Below are 16,236 nucleotides of genomic sequence, written 5' to 3'. Positions count from 1 at the left end.
AACCTCACAAACAGGAACTATGGATTTTCCAAGATGACTCTCATCAGGACCCATGTTTTGAACACAAAAAGTTTATAAAGTGGTTATTCTATAGAGTTTTTAACCAGATACAGATCCAGTTGAAATCTATAAATATATCCTCATAACCTATTCCTATATAGAAACTGAAATGAAGACAAAGCTTTCACTTCAAAATCTCCTTAGATTTTCAGATTTCATTTATGGCGTGGGTTTCCAAAGATTAACTTTTCTCTTTCAAACTGCATTAATAGCATTAGGCCTCAATTAATCAGATTCAAAATTTGGAAACAAAGAAAGTATTTTGTCTGTATAATCACTGAGAGGCCATATACCAGGATCTTTTCTTACCAGCCTTTTTAATGATTATTTCAGTCCAGAATTTTTTTTTTAAAGGAACCGCTGAAATCTAGGCTTTGAATTTTGTAAATGAGCCTGCTGCCCAACGCACTTCTCAGCAAGATAAGGGCAGAATGGCATTTGCAGAAATGCTTAGCTATCTCTCTAACAATCCTGCTTGGTTGTGGGCCCCTTGGTAACAGCTTGGCAAATCTGCAAAAGGAATGCGACTATATAGTTTGTGTGTGGATTGTTGAGTCATTATAGCCTCCAAATTGCACAGCAGATCATTAATCATAGGCCAAGATAGGCAATCACTGCAGAAACCTGATGAAAAGGCTCCAGAATAATGCCTGCTAAATCATGTTTAACATGCAGACCTTGCCTGTGCAGATATGGAAAGGGGGAGGTAAGGAAAAAAATTATTCCCCTTTTAGGAAAGAAAACTTCTACTTATCTTTGATTTGCATTCAGCCCTCCCTCAATAGTCCTTAAGCCTGTTATTTAATTCATTTTGGTGCCAGGTCCCATCACAAAGCAAAAACCCTAACCAGGACCTATGCAGTCTATGACCTCCAAACCCCCTGTCTTTTCTTGTCAGTTCTATGTCATTTGTGCAGTTGAACTCCACCAATTTGAAATGCTGACCTCTTCCATAGACAACCTTATTCTCCTTGAGTGAAAGAAAGGGCCAAGGCCTACAAACCACTCAAGCGAGAGATGGCAAGAAAAGAGAAAAGTGGTTGACTCGTAAATCAATTTCCACAGCCCACCCAAAACCCACACGGACAATACGACGGTATTTTTTAAAAGTTGTGTTGTTGTGGTTTTCTTAATTGAGCTCATTCTCTTTAGGGAAAGTTTCGTGCAAAGTAAAATTGTTTGTTCAGGGTGGAAAATTAGACTAGATCCCACTCACGACCCTCTCAAATCAGGGTATATTTATATCAGACCTCCATTCCCACCTGTCATCCCCGCAGAAAAGGAGTGCAGCCTCACAAACAGGTCTTTGTCTGTGCTGGAAGAGGTGGCAATATCCAAAGAAAGAGAAACATTTGGGGCATAAACGTGCGCTCAGTCCATGCAGTACCAGTATGTGGGAAAAGCAATGGTACCTGGCTTTGTGCTGCACAGCCTGCCCGCATGGACGTAGCTGTGCAGCTCTGTCTTTGGGCCACCGCAACCCCACATGCATGTCCCTGGTCTGTACAAAGCCCCTGGTGCACTGTAAGTGGGGAAGGAACATGCGCATGTATGGGCTGCACTGAGCCAAGCACACACATTGTGCTGTAGAGACAGGCGGGCAAGCGTCCAGGCGCATAAACCAGTTAGAAACCTGCCACCACACAGTGAGGTAAATTTTTCAAGACCCATATTTCACTCCGTGGGGGTCTGATTCTGCCTGTGTTGCTCTCTCGAGAAGGTTTCCTACTCCTCAGGTGGTCTTACTGGATTCAATGATTGTGTCTTTGAAGAGCAGCTGCAGAAATTGCCTGGAGCACATCATGCCCCAGGCCCCCATCCCCACTAGCAGCTTTCCATTTTTCAGGGGCCTGGATCTGGCTGTGCTGTTTCTTAATGGACAATCACATCTCTGGGTTTAAGGCTGGGACATCCTTTAAGAGCATTACACATCTTCCCAATGGGAAAGAGTACCCCTCCCCTGCCAGGCTAGTGTGTCTCAGTCCTGCTCTCCCAGGATGATAATCCTCTGGACCACAGCGTGACTAGTTAGTCTCTGTCAGCAGAGGCAGGTCTGACCCTTAGGTTGAACATAAGAAATGAATCTTTTAAGATTGCTCATTTATTTGGCTTAGTTTTAAATGCACACTTGGTGCCATTTACAACATATTTATCCAACATATTTATACAAGTCCATGGCAGAAAACAGTCTTTGTGAGGAATTAAATATGTCACTGCCTTTGGCTCTGCACATCCTTGAGCTGTATGTCACTGAAGGTGGTATCACCACGTGCTCTCCTTTTCTTAATTTTTCCCTTCGACCTCTGGCATCAGCCCTTTCTGGATTACTCAAACCCTCCCTCTGGCTTCTCTTTCTTGAAACAGAATGATGGCACTTTGTGATCTGAAAATCCTTGATACCTTACAAGCAAAATACAGTTATGGAGGTAGAAAAGTTACTCCACCAGAAGTAACTACAATAGCAGACTAACTCCTCCAAGGAACCTGGCCTATTTCATTGGATTTTCACTAAATTGCTGTGAAAATGCTGATGGAATACAATCAATGGGAGGGGTTCCTCATCTGGGAGAGCAGATGCTCCGATGGAATCTGCCTGTGGAGGCTGCCTAGCTGATGTGCCCCCATTGGGTCTGCGCCTGCTTGCCGTGGGGCTTACCGGCTCTGAGCCCTTGGGCAGAAGGGAGATTTGGAGCTGTTTATACCACTTGACCCTCCATCCAGATGACCTTCCATCATCTGGGGCCAGCTGATGCTAAGCAGTAAATTAAATTCAGTGGCATGCTGTCTCACTTCTCAATGGCGTTTTAGTGTGAGAGACGGAGTCCATAGAGCAAGGCTCATTACACGCTGCTATGGCAGCTGGAGCTAAGGGGAGTGTCAAGCTCATTACCTTTTATAATATGCCCACCGATGGAGCTAGGTGTGCTGTAGATGGATTTGTTGGAGGCCAGCACTTTTGTCTGGGGGTGAAGCACTGCGTTAATCTGACAGGCAAGACTCCACATTATGCAAAAAGAAGAATTCAACAGGAAACAGATGCATGTGGATAAAAATAACCAATGTTTTTACAACCTGCACCTCTGAGCACAGCAGCGTCTGTAGCAGTAGAAAGGACATATCCTCTCCTTCCTCATCTCTTTTCTTCAGCAAACCAAGGCTTATGGCAAGCAGTTTGCAAAGTTTCACTCCAGTTCAGTGAAATCCTTATGCTACCGAAGTTTTCAGCCATAATTTTTGTTGGCTTTCTTAGTCAGCTCTGTGCATGCCGTTGTCTAGCCCAAGAAATCAGAGATGATTTTGCTCCTGAAAGTGTGAAGTAATGCCCCAAAACCTGTATTTGACTATGCTTATTAGTATTCTAGCACACACTTCCATGCAAAGCTAACACCATTTTGGACTGTAGTGCAACATATTTCAATAATCAATGTGCCTTCACCTAATTCACCATGCCCCAGAAAAAAATGTCACATGCCTGTAAGGGACAGAAAATGGCAAAACTAGAGAAGAAAACTGGCTGTGCCCAGGGTCCCTGCCTAGATAATGCATCTCTTGAATCTGTCCATTAATATCTAGATCTTTTGGGAAAAAGAACCTCAGATGTATAATCATGATGAAGTCAGAAGAACAGGGTCTGCAGAGTCCCTTGCTAGCTACTGTCCATACAGTACAGCAGTGGACAGCTGAACTGGCAAATTTGAGAATAATCCGTTTGTCATTGCAGACTGTCTTCCTGGGAGCTTCGTTGCTTAAAAATCTTGAAGGATAAGAAGCTGTTTCTGAACTTCTGAGCTCACTGGTACTTGTTGGTTATGGCCGCTGGGTTACTGATGGTGTACAATGTCTCTGCTAGAGGATAAGAATAGTTTACAGAACAAGGAGGAGATGGACTCAAGGGAATGCACTGACATTGTAAACCTTGTCCTTTCAGTGTCCCTTGATTCACATTTCACGCATTCCTGTCAGAAGAAGTGAGCTGTTGTATGGTAGGTGGGAACCTTACACAGGTCCATCACTGAGGTAGCCAATTTTAATTTCCTGTTCTCTTAGATAGGGAGATGGCAAGGATATGTGTGTGTTGTCTCAATTACAGCAGTAGCAGCTAGCAGGCAGGCATTTAGCAGTGGTGTTAATAAGGCACATGCTCCTGGTCGTGTCTCACAGAAGTAGTTGTGCAGCCCTTGCTTCTTTTCATGCTGTGGTGGCATCTGGCACAGCTAGACCCTTGTTTGGGTTATTTAATTGCTTCTTTGCCTGCCTTATGCAAACTACATTTGTAGCTGGGTCTGACGTGGGCTTCTGGGCACTCGGACCCATGACTGCACTGCATTTAGAAGCACTCTGCTCTGTCCTGTAGGCAGTATTTCACATAGTCACTCAGTGACTTTATTGAATTTGCTGGTCCCCAATGTTATTGTTACTCTGCATCATTTACCAATACAATTTTCACAAACAAAATTAGTCATTGCAATGTAGGTGTATGGAAGCTGTCCCACTCTGGAAGGATTCATTAAAATTCCCATAATAGTCTCCTTGTCAGGACTCTTGCCTGCTGTCTGGGAAGTATTTCAACAAGTCTGTCCTACTGTTGTGTTAATTAAACATTGTTCTACTTATAAATGCTCCATTGGTCAGTAGCAGTTCCCCATACAGAAAGCGAGAAGGAGCAGTGGTAACTAAAAGTGATGTGCCAAGAAGACAGGGTCTGGCCATGCAGAGAAGCCAAGGGACAACCCAGACTGAGCAGAGTGCCCCTCATGGACCCATCATTGTCCTCATCGTGGCCACAGTGGTCTTCTGACAAGCAACTTTGGAGCAGAGGAGGGAAGGAGGTTTGCTCACTGCTTCTTCCAGCAGCTATTTTATTTCTGTTGTCTGTACATCATAATCCCTTCACGGTGATTGTCACGGGGTGTTGTAGAACACAAAAATATATCTGGGTTCAGAAAGAGACCAGGTAGGTAAATGGAGGATAAAGCCACCACACTCCTGTGCTTGTCTTACACTCCCCCCAGACTCCTCTACAAGTCACTTGCATGAACACACCTCTCTTCTAACATACGCATGAACACGAGGAGAGGGAGCTGTGGGAGCCCCGGGGTTCTGCTTGCTGCTACAGGATCATCTCCTGTGACTGGCAGTGCCTGAGTCTCAGGGGTCTCTGTCCAGTGTTGCTCTTTCTACATGTTCCCATTGTGCTCATTAGCAACTCTGCTCTGTGCTGACACCCTGCCCAGCAGTATCTGGCACTGCTGTTTGGTAGGGAGCCTCTCTCTCTTCCATGATTACTGTGACCTTCTGCCACAGCATCTTGTACTGCATCCTGTGATACTGCAGGTCCATGCCATCCCCCTTTCTGCACAGGTGGGGGCAAGTGTCAGCATTTTTACCCATTTCCTACAGGCTCACTGGCCTCAGAGGCAGAAGTGGGCCACCATCCTCACCAGCAGGTCCCTAAGAGGCAGAACCCAAACCTTTGGTGAAGCCCAGGGGAATTTGGGATTCAGGTGTGTAGTATTTGCAATGAGATGCTTCTGAAAGTTATGTCTGTGCTTTCTCCTTGGTTTGCTGGTCTCATTCCACCCCACACTTGTTCTTGATACATCATGGTGGTGAGGGATGTGAGAGTGCCTGCATGAAGATGTATGCAAATGGGTACTTACCCTGAAAGCTGGTTCAAGGCATAAATCTTGAGCTGTCACAGCCCCAGATATAAGAAGCAGGAGGCCAAAGAGGTGGAGGAGAAGGAAGCAAAGATTTGAGAGCAGAAAGTGTAAAGTGCTATCAAGCTCATCCAGGGCATCTGTCTAGAACCTTACCTGGGTGCTCAATTCCAACTTCAAATCATTGAGCGTGCAAAATCTGTGAGAACCACGTGAAACATGGGAGTTCATCTGAGCAGCAACACAGCCAGTGAGAGGTGGAAAAGATACAGTTGTGCTTCTCTGGTTTTTGGTAGTACCTGAAGTTTGACAGAATATGACACTGTCAGTGTCCTTGCTAGGTCAGGGCCCGTAGCTGGGCAGACCAACACGATGTGCATTACAGTAACCTAAAATGTGGTTTGCTATAAAAGTTAAAACAGGATGAAGCAAAGTGTGTCCCACTGCCTGTTCTTCAGCCTTGTGGGTCAACAGCTCCAAATGCAGTTTGTGTGGTGTGGAGGAATATACACAGGCATTGCTTAGAAACTTCAAGTAAACGTCTCAGGTCTTTGAAGAACATCCTTCATCTGAAAGGCTCAAGGGCTTGGTTATTAATTACCAGTGACTCTTTGCTTGTAGACCAACAGTCTGATATTAGCCTATTTATTCTCTTAAAGCTATTGCTGTCCCACAGTGACACAGTAGTGGATGTAGGAAGGACTGTAGGTTTTGTGTCAACTGGTTATACCATTGTTCGTTGGTGTGCCCTCAGAGATGCAAAAGCGAAGATTCCCATCCAGTACAGTGAGGCATTTAAGCACATGCTTAAAGGTAACCAACACTTAAGCAGATGGGCTGGCGTCCCGCCTTGCTCAGGGAAACCCTCCACCACCCCTTGTAGGCCCTTGGCAAAGCAGGGCAGGGAACCTCTCCACGCGATTGCCTGGGCTGTGTTTGTCCTGGATGTGATGCAGGACTTTGCTCTCCCATGCTGTCAGTCAGGTGTCTTTCAGGAGCACCACGTGCACTTCTCCAAGGCACACGTGAATTATTGTTTACCCAATAACAAATCAAACAAATTCCCTCCCCTATTCAAAGCAAACCGCAATGATAAAAGAGGGCTGATTTCCAGTATTATTAGCGCCGATTAATGTCTTCCCTTCACTTGACTGTCTTTATTTCACACACAGGTGGCTTTTTTTTCTTTTTTCTTTTTTTTTTTTTTTTTCATTTAGAAATGTCATCATCACTTAATTAGCAATGCGTTGTTACCTGAAAGTAAAAGGAAGCCTATCTTAGGCCATATGGCAGGGTTTTAATCTGCACTGTCACGGTATAATCCTGTCGAAATGGCTTCCCTTTTCAGTTAAAACTGCATTTCACACTTTACTAATATGGGGCTTTTCCTTTCCTGTTCCAGAGTAATATAGCCCTGCCAGTGCAGCAAGTGCAAATTAAAATAGCTCACAGCTCCAACCAGCAGCAGGAGGGGAGAGAGGAGAACCCCATCCCAGAAGGGGAATACATGCTCTTTCTGTGATCTGCTTCTGTGAAACTGGACCAAATGAGCTTGGGCTCCATTTCATGAGACGCTCCCCACTCTGACCTCAAAGGCCTGGACTACGCCACTGGGGCTGATTATAGGCATCTTTGTGATTTTAACCTTTCCTTCCCCAGTGCTATTGGGAGTTTATAAAAGCAGAAAGCAAGAAAGCAATGTGTTGCTGCAAAGCAGTGACCAGCAGAAAACTTGGGCAACTTGACTGCTGCGGTTGTTTACAGGGTCTAAGAGAAGGTTGAAACACATGGGCTGGTGGGTGACTTTTTCAAAGGAATTTTGCTCCCAAGAAGCTTCCAGGTGATATGTAGGACAACAAATAGATGTTTGCTCTGATATTTTGGGGGAAGTGTAGCTCTTCTGGGAAAAATACGTAACTGGTGAAGAACATAAACAGGATTGAATTCTGTTCACAGTGGGTTGAAAGGAAACATGGGTTGTCTGCCCCCTAGAAAAATAACGCAGACTATTAATATGCACTGGCACTTCGCACAAGAGCAGAGCCTGGATCAGTGACCCTCTCTGTCTTGCCAGCTTTCTCACATTCTCTGAATGCTGCACATCCCCAGGCACCTGTGGGGAACTTCTCATGGTCTCTGTTCAGCATTTCTGGATCTCAGGCTAAAAGAGATTTGAGACAGGACCAAACAACAGACAGCAGTGAATAGCTTCAGTTCAAGATCAATGCCTTGTCACAAAAAAAGTAGCTTTCCCTTACTTGCCCTTCTGTTCATTTTTACCCAATCTCTCCCTCTGCAATTAGTATAGTAAGTACCAGGTAGGCAGATAGAGGGAGAAAAGGGACCTGATGAAACTTCCCCCCTCTCCTTCTGGTTGGTTGTGTTTGCACAGGACTGAAGTGTCTGTGCCCATACAAGTACCAGCGCTCAGTGGGGCTCTTCCTTTGCTTACACCCTTCTGGGGACACACCTGGCTCCAGAGCTGCAGGAGACACCCGCCTTCTCTGGAGGGGTCTGGCAAGCACCATGCTGCTTGGATGCACTGTGCTGCTCCAGGGCCTGTGTGGGATGGAGGGCTGGAGCTCCCATGCCTGAGGTCAGAGCTCCTTCCCCATAGGATATATAGGAATCACACAGCTCCTTAACCATGGGCAAGTCTGACTTGTCTTTCTTTCACATGTCATCTGAGCTGTGTTGCCATGTCCCTTTGCTGCTATAACCCTCTAGAACACCTCAGATGGGGTTTAGAGATACTGCTTTTCTTCAGTCACTTCATGTTTTTGCTGGAATTTTATTTTTTTTCAACCCACATGCAAATACTACAATACACAGCAGCACTCTCCGCTGCTCTTTCTCTCCCCCCCACCAAAAGGCTGGCTATAGAAGCTGTAAAGTACTGACCTGGTCCTTATCAGATATTAACATATACATGTACTTGCAATGGGACAACAAAGGCAAACAGGGAAAAAAAAAAAAAAAGTATTTAAGTGATCGTCTAAGGTTTTGCTTACAGTAAGAGAAGGAGCAGAGGTCTCTTGTAATTTAAATGCTTGGGAAAAATCCATGCATTGGCCAGGAAAGTCAAAGCCTAGATGTTCACTTACAGGCAGTGCAAGGGAGACTTTAAATAGTTTGGTGTCCTTTTCAGTAGGTATTTCACTAGGGAAAAGGGCTCAAGCATGTGGGTAGTCTGGGTAGTTAAAGCTGTACATCTGAACTATGTTTCCCTAAAAAAAATTAAAGAGCAAGATAGCTCTGGTGCTATACATGCACACAGCTCCTTTGACATGAGGTGCTTCAGCCCAGCTGTGGGTCAACCACAGAGGAGACCCACACGGCCACAGTCACGGAGACTTAGAAGTGGGACTTTGGAGGGAGCAGAGAGCAAAAGGTGGTAACAACTCTGCCAGGCTGCTGTTTCTCTGGGCACCTCATGTGTGCTTTGCAGGACTGATGCAGGAAAGGGCTGAAGATGCGGAGAGGCAGTGAGAGTGTGCATGACAGTCCTGAGAGAAAATATAATTCTGGAGCATGAAACAGAGGGATGAATATTAAGAGAGAACATCCAGCTGCAGGCCCTTTCCCCTTTTTCCTGCTTTTGGATGAACTGCAAAGCCGAGGGGGACTGTTAACTGCCTGGGCCTGTCCATTTGTCTCTCTCTCTCTACTTCTCTGTCTCTAACCCCCCCTCCGTTCCCCTCCCGCAGCTCCGGAGGGTGGAGGTGCGATTCGCTATGCCAGTTTTTTATTTCCAGCACGCTTGACAGGCTGGGCGAGGAAGGCGTTAATGTTTTCTGACAGGCCCCCTCTAATTGTTGGAGCTTTTCTTCTCTGCCTTTTCTGTGAAATTCTGACTTAGGCGAGCAGCATAACAAAATGCTCTGGCATTGAAATGTGCGCTTGCACTACACTGGGCTCGGGGAAACAGCATTATTCATGAAGATTTTCAGCTGTTTTTGTCTTTTAACTAACCTTTGAGTTTGATCAGAGGCTAGCCGGGCTCCCTTTCTCAAAAGGCGGTCTTGGCAACCCGACAATGGAGCCAAACTGTTTTCCCTGTTAAAGAGATAACTATGCCGTTGAGTTGGTACATGGGGGAAATTAATCTTCAGGCGCATACAAATGATAGCTTTTCCTCGGTCTGCAATCGCCTGCGTGGGATTATTAATAGGACGGGGGTAAGGAGCAGGAGAAATTCAGTCTGGGGCAGGGAACTTTAAAAAAAAAAAAAAAAAAATTCCAACCCCAAACCCATCATCCCTTCTGACTGCATAAAGCCTGCGATTGATTCCTCACCACTTGCCTTTTGCAGCGGGAATTAGCCCTGCATTGTGCGGGCTGACACGCTAAAAGCAAGCTCGCTTGGGAGCAAGAAGTTGCTGTGGGCTGGGACGGACCGGGGTGGCGGCCGGGGGGCAGGGGGGGCGCTTCTCCCCGCTCCCCTTTCCAAGAGGCGGCGAGGGGGGGAGACTCAGAATCCCCCCTGCACTTCAAGGCGAGCTAATCCCTGAATGCACTGAGTAATACGCGCTGCGTTATGGAGCTGCGCGCAGCGGCGAGCCAGGGCCCCCCCGGCCGCGCCCGCCTCGCCTTGGGCAGGTGCCCGCTCTCCTCGCGTGCTGCCTGTGTGCCGTGGCCCCCCCACCTCCCCCGTTCCCCCGCGGCCGCAGCGCGGCCAGGGCAGGTCGGGCGCGGAGCGGAGCGGAGCGGGGTGGGCGGCAGCTGCGGCGGGCGGACACCGCCCCCGAGCCCGGACGGGACCCGACGGCCCCGAGCCCGGACGGCCCCCACCCCCCTCCCGACCCCGCCGACGCCCCCGAGCCCGGCCGGGACACCCGCCCCCCCCCTCCACCCACCCCGCCGCCGCCGGAATAAAGGCCGAGGCGTGACACGCGCGGGGGCAGCGCTGCCCGCTGCCTGCCCGGCCCCCGCGGCCCCCCCGGGTGCCCCTGGGAGCCCGCACACAATAGGCAGGAGACCTGCGCCGCGGGAAGGGGGAGAGAAAAAAAAAAAAAATAAAAGGGAGGGGAGAAGGAAAGAGATGGGGAACAAACAAACAAACAAAAATTAAATAAAACATTTTAAAAGGAAAAAAGTTTTTAAAAAGGGAGAAAGCGACCCGGGCTCCCCAAAACCCGCTGCTTGCGGGGCTGGGTGCGGGTCGGCGCCTCGCTCCTAGGGCAGGGTGGGAGCGGCGGGCTGGGGGTAAGGGGAGGTTCTCCAGGGTGCCTACGCCCCTTTTCGGGAGCAGGGCCGGGGGGAGCTTCGCCCTCCGCTCTTACCTGAGCGCACTGGGCGCGGGGGGGGGGGCCGCGCGGAGGCTCGGCGGGGCCGGCGCTGGTCCCGCGAGCGGAAAAAAGTTTGGGCAGCGGAGGGGCCTGTGGGGAGGGGACAGCGGCGGGAGCAGGGATGGGGAGCGAGGGGAAAACCCACGCCGCGGGGAGCCTCCACCCGGCTCCCCCCCGGCTCCGCGGGCGCGGACCTCGCGGGCCGCCGCGCACGTCGCGGGGGGGGGGGGGGGGGGGGCGCTGCCCACCTCCGCGGCCCAGCGCGGCCGCAGTGGGGGTCTGGCCGTGCTTCCGCGTCGCTGCCCGACGGCCTTGGTTTGGGGGCGGGGAGGGGGGGAGGACTAGGGGAGAGGTATTTGTTAACGGGACACTTTTCCAGCATTACGGTAAATAAATACATAGGTAAATAAATTAATAAATCCGTGGCCCTCCAACCTCCATCTGCATCCCGCCCCCCCCCCCCCCCCCCCCCGGCTTTTCTCTCCCCCCCCCCCCCCCCCCCCCCCCCCAGCCCTGAGTAACTCTAAAACTTATACTGCGCCCAAAGAAGTCCCTGATTTATGGAGTTTACTAATGCTAACTGAATACTGTCTGTCAGGCAGCGCTGAAAGGCTCTCCGCGCTAATACAAGAAAAGGCTTTGTGTTGCTAAGCGATTAGAGCAGATGTAATGAGATTTACCCCAATCCTGCTTTGCCCTTTCCCTATCTTCAGTAAAATTGTGTGTGTGTGTTTTCTTTCTTTCTTTCTTTCGGGAGGGGGCTGAGGGGAAAAGGGAGGGAGGAGGTGGTGAATTTCTGAGCCTGCCTTATACATTGTAGCGAACAACAGCGTAACTTTGCCTTTAGTTTAATGAGTCTGGATATTTACTATTCAGAAGTGAGCAAAAAAGAACACCTGTCTACACAAGGAAGAGAAATTTCGCCTTTGTAACAGAATGAAACATTATCCTAATGTTATATTCATAGCTATAAATTACTCGCTACACTTTCTTTGCATACCTTATCTGTACACTTGCAAAAGTGGGTAAATAAAATAGGAGATGCCGTAAAGGGAGAGCGGATGGAGGCATATAACGGTTATTATTTTCATAACTAAACATTAGTTCCACGAGCGGTTAAAACAATGAGTGTTTGTGCTGAAGTAATGAGGGATTTCGTGACCCCAGCGTGTCCCGTCCCCGTCCCCCGTCCCCCGTCCCCCCCCCCCCGATTAAATCACATATTGATCATTTCAGGGCGTGGGGGGAGGAGGCGAAGAAGCAAATGTGCGTATACTTTTAAAGCGATGCAGAAAGGACTATACACTGGTACGCACACATGTATGGCCGTGTACGCATATGCGTGCGTGCAGATATATAGTTACACATACATGCACACACAGAAAAAAAATCCGGGGTGCTCCATCAAAGTTTTTCCCTCCTCTTTTTTAAAAATAGCGCATCTCTCGCAACTCGACAGCACATTTGTAGCGGAGCGGACTAGATTTTTTTAACTCCGTAGGACACACTGACTCTCCCCCCGGTCTTTGTTGGTTTTTTGGGTAGGTTTTTTTTGGGTTTTTTTTTTTTTTTTTTGGTTGTTGTTGTAAGATGCATTTTGCGCTTTGCTTTCCGCTTGGCTTGGTGCACGCAAACTGAATTTGCAAGTGATGCAGGAGCCAGGCGAAAAGGAGAAGGCGAATTCTGGTCACGTCCTTGCTAACTGACAACAAGCAGGCTAGCCAAAAAAAAAAAAAAAAAAAAAAAAGCGGGGCGGGGGGGAAGAGTCCAATTTCTTTTTGAGTCTTGGTAATTGGGTACTTTTACAGGCAGATCACGCTATTTGGGTAGAATAACAAGCTTAGAAAGACCAGTGTCTCTAAGCTGCCACCCATTTCTACTACTTTATTTATTTATTTAATTTTATCTCCCCTCGCCTCTTGCTTCCCTTCTTCCCCCGACCGTTTTATTTATCCAGCCACTATCTTTGCAGAGGCAACACAGTGGCCCGTGTTTTCGGTGGCGGCGGCTGGGCCTCCCCCTGTGTTTTTCTGCCCCGTTGGGTCAGAGCCGCGGAAGACAGGGTCACACCGCCGAAATGCGGGATGGAGCGCCCTCTTTTTTAGGACTTGGGCTTTGGGGAGAATTCTTTAATGTGCAGTGATTTCAGGAAGGACAATGCAATCGTTAATCATCCCCTCGCCTTTTGATTTGGATACACATTTGCAACACAGAAGGGCAAGAAAACAATGGTGATACCGCTAGATCTTTGCATATTTATATAGAGATAGATAAAGATATATATGTTACATCCATCAGATACAAACACTTCATATGCAACTTAGCTCCGGCATAACATCATTTAACATTTTGTCCTTACATTCATCGTTGTCAATGGCAGAAAGAAAAAAAAATTGCATGCAGTAGGCAGCCGATCATTTTAATTAAAAAAAGTTTTATTACGAAACTAGTTTGTATAAAACAGGGTTATACAGGACCTTTGTAAGTTTGTAATAAAACAGTAAGAAAAGGCAGTGGCATAGGGTTTTGTTTGTTTGTTTGCTTGTGTTTCTTGTTGTTTTGTTTTGTTTTTTTCTTTTTTTCAAAGGCAGCATATAAAAACAAATGGCTACCATTTTGCGTTTGGACAATAGCTGCATAAACTTTGTTCACTTTGAACATTGTTTAATAACATTATTAATACATTAACAAAGTTTCTATAAAGTAAGACACGTTGGTGCTAAAGTACATCTGGAGGAAATCCAAGTCCTTTACAAAACCACATACAAAAATGGGAGTTGTAAGGTAACGTCGACTACAAGTCTAAACATGAAGAGGTAATAAGCATTACATATTAAAAAAGTATCAAGATATACACATTTTAAACCATTTGTACAAAACCTCTATAAATCTCTCTCTCTCTTATGTACAAAAATAGTTTAATATATCCCCAAACTGGTTAGGATAGATACAAATAGATTTTCTTATAATAAAAAAATTCACAAAAAAAGATTGGAAGCATTCTATGATGGAAACGAGAGGAAAAGCGCGGAGCGAGGGGAGGGAGAGGCGCGGGCAGGGGGGGAGACGGGGCTCCAGGGGCTTCTTTGAGTACAGCATAGCTTCATTTCAACATCTCCACAAACATCGGGGAACTAACTTTGTCCACAGAGCGATGAACGCCAGTCTCTGAAGGGCCGCGGCGGCGGCGGGGTGCGGAGGAGACGCGGGGGTTGGGTGGGGGGGGTGGCTTTCTGCTGGGGAGAAGGAAGAGCTCCTCCGCAGGCCGAGGAGCGCAGCGCCCTTCCCCGCGGCCCGGGGCGGGGGCGGCCCGGCCGGAGCCTCCGCGGCTCCCCCCCCGCGGGACACCCGCTCCGCCGGCGCGCAGTCCGTGGCGGCGCGACGGCATGCAAAGGCCGACCTGGCTCCGGGGCTGGGGGCGGCCGCCCCGACCGCCCCCGCGGCGCGCAGCGCTGTGCCCGCCCGCCGAGAGACGTGCCCGCACCGCCCTCCGACGGCGGGGGAGCGGGAAATGCAACAGGTTCTTTTTCTGGGTGGATTTCTGTCTGTCTTTCTGTGTGTGATCTATTTTTTGTTTGTTTGTTTTTCCCTTTTGCAACTGTCCTGTAACAATAAAAGAGAGAGGAGATCAGAGCCGCGCCGGGACCTGCGCAGCGCCCGGCGGCCGGAGCCGCTCGTAAGTACCGCGGGAGGCGCGGCGCCCGCCTTGGGGGGCACCCCGGCTGCGCCCCCTCCCCCGGCGGCTGCACATCCCCCCGCCGCCCCGCGTGTCGATGTTCCCCCCGCCGGCCTCCCCCGGCCCGCGGCGCCCCGGCCCTCCGCGGGCGCGTACCCACCTGCCGCGGGGGGCCGCCGGCGCTCAGAACCAGCTGGTGAAGTCGAGCAGCTCCTGCTCCTCGGGGCTGAGCGGGTCGTAGGAGCCCTCGTCGGAGGAGTAGGAGGAGACGGGGGAGCCCGCCATGGAGTTCATGTCGTGGGAGTAGCTGGGCGAGATGGTGGGCGAGAGGACGCCGGCCTGGAAGGCGGCGCTGACGGCGTCGTGCTCGTCGAGGAGCTGCTGCAGGGCGCGGATGTACTCGACGGCGGAGCGGAGCGTCTCCACTTTGCTCATCTTCTTGTTGGCGGCGCCGTTGGGGACGTGCTCCCGCAGGGTGGCGAAGCCCAGGTTCACCAGCTTCACCCGGTTGCGCTCCCGCTCGTTGCGCCGCGCCACGGCCGCCGGCTGCTGCTGCGGGAGGCTGTACCCGAAGCCGCTGAAGTTGAGCCGCCGCTTGCAGCGCATCAGCTCCGGCGAGGCCGAGCGTTGCCGCTTGGCGGCCCGCGGCCCCGAGGGCTTGCCGCCCGGGGAGGGCTGCCCGCCCGCCGGGCTCAGCTGCGGCGGCGGCGGCGGCGGCGGCGGCGGCGGCGGTGGCGGCCCCGGCGGGGCGGCGGCGGCGGCGGCGGCGGCCACCGCCGCGGCGAAGAAGCAGGCCGGCTGCAGGAAGGGCGGCTGCCCGGCGCCGCTGGCCATCCTGGCGGGGCTGCCGCTGGCCATGGGCGCGGGGGCGTCCTGCGAGGCGGGGGCGCCCGAGCGGCGGCCGGTCCCCGTCGCCCCACCGCCCCCCAAAAAATTTAAAAAGAGGGGGAGGGGGGGTGGGAAATCAGAATTTGCGGCGCTCGCTTAAAAACAAAAAAAAAAAAAGAGGCGACGGAGTGCAGGGGAAAGGGGCAGCGGCGACCAAAGGGCGCGGGCGGCGGAGCCGGGCGGGCGGGCGGCCGGGGCTGGCGGGCGGCTCTGCCCGCCCCCCTCCCTCCCTCTCGCCCTCCGTGCGGCGGCCGCGGGGAGGCTCGTGGCGCTCGCGTGTGCGCACGCTGCTTTGCAAAGCCCCTTTTGCAGAAAAGTGGCTGGGGATTGTGTCTCTTATAAGGGGCGGACGGGGCTCGGCCCCCCCCTCCTACACACACACACACACACACACACACAGACACGCACACACACGCACTCTCCCCCCGCCGCCCCCCCCGCGCTCACACACACACACACACACACACACTTTGCACCTTGCGCCTTCCACGCTCCCCGGCTTTGCCGGCCGCGAGTCGCGGAGCGGCGCCGCCTTTTCAGCGCGGGGGGGGGGCAAAGGGGGGGGGGGGGGGCGCACACCCACCCACTCACCCCCCCCCTCCACCATCCCCCTTACGCCCCCCCCCCCCCCGCCCCCCGCGCCTCCCGGCGCACACGCGCTGGC

General features: G+C 50.7%; 1 protein-coding gene across 1 annotated transcript; it reads right to left on the bottom strand.

Annotated features, from left to right (window-relative positions):
- Positions 1-13,245: 13,245 nt before the first annotated feature.
- Positions 13,246-15,980, bottom strand: ASCL1 (achaete-scute family bHLH transcription factor 1). Its single transcript, XM_074869482.1, has 2 exons — positions 14,845-15,980; positions 13,246-14,611 (listed from the first exon to the last, which is right to left on the bottom strand). The coding sequence occupies exon 1, from the start codon at positions 15,540-15,542 to the stop codon at positions 14,868-14,870; it is 675 nt and encodes a 224-aa protein (XP_074725583.1). The 5' UTR covers positions 15,543-15,980; the 3' UTR covers positions 13,246-14,611; positions 14,845-14,867.
- Positions 15,981-16,236: the final 256 nt, after the last annotated feature.

Source organism: Strix uralensis, chromosome 5, assembly GCF_047716275.1.
Source record: "Strix uralensis isolate ZFMK-TIS-50842 chromosome 5, bStrUra1, whole genome shotgun sequence".
NCBI lineage: Eukaryota > Metazoa > Chordata > Aves > Strigiformes > Strigidae > Strix > Strix uralensis.
Note: the sequence above shows the minus strand (reverse complement) of the source record. Positions and strands in the feature narration are given on the sequence as shown.

Coding starts and splice junctions, on each gene's coding strand:
- ASCL1 (XM_074869482.1), bottom strand. CDS start 15,542: ATGGCCAGCGGCAGCCCCGCCAGGATGGCCAGCGGCGCCGGGCAGCCG.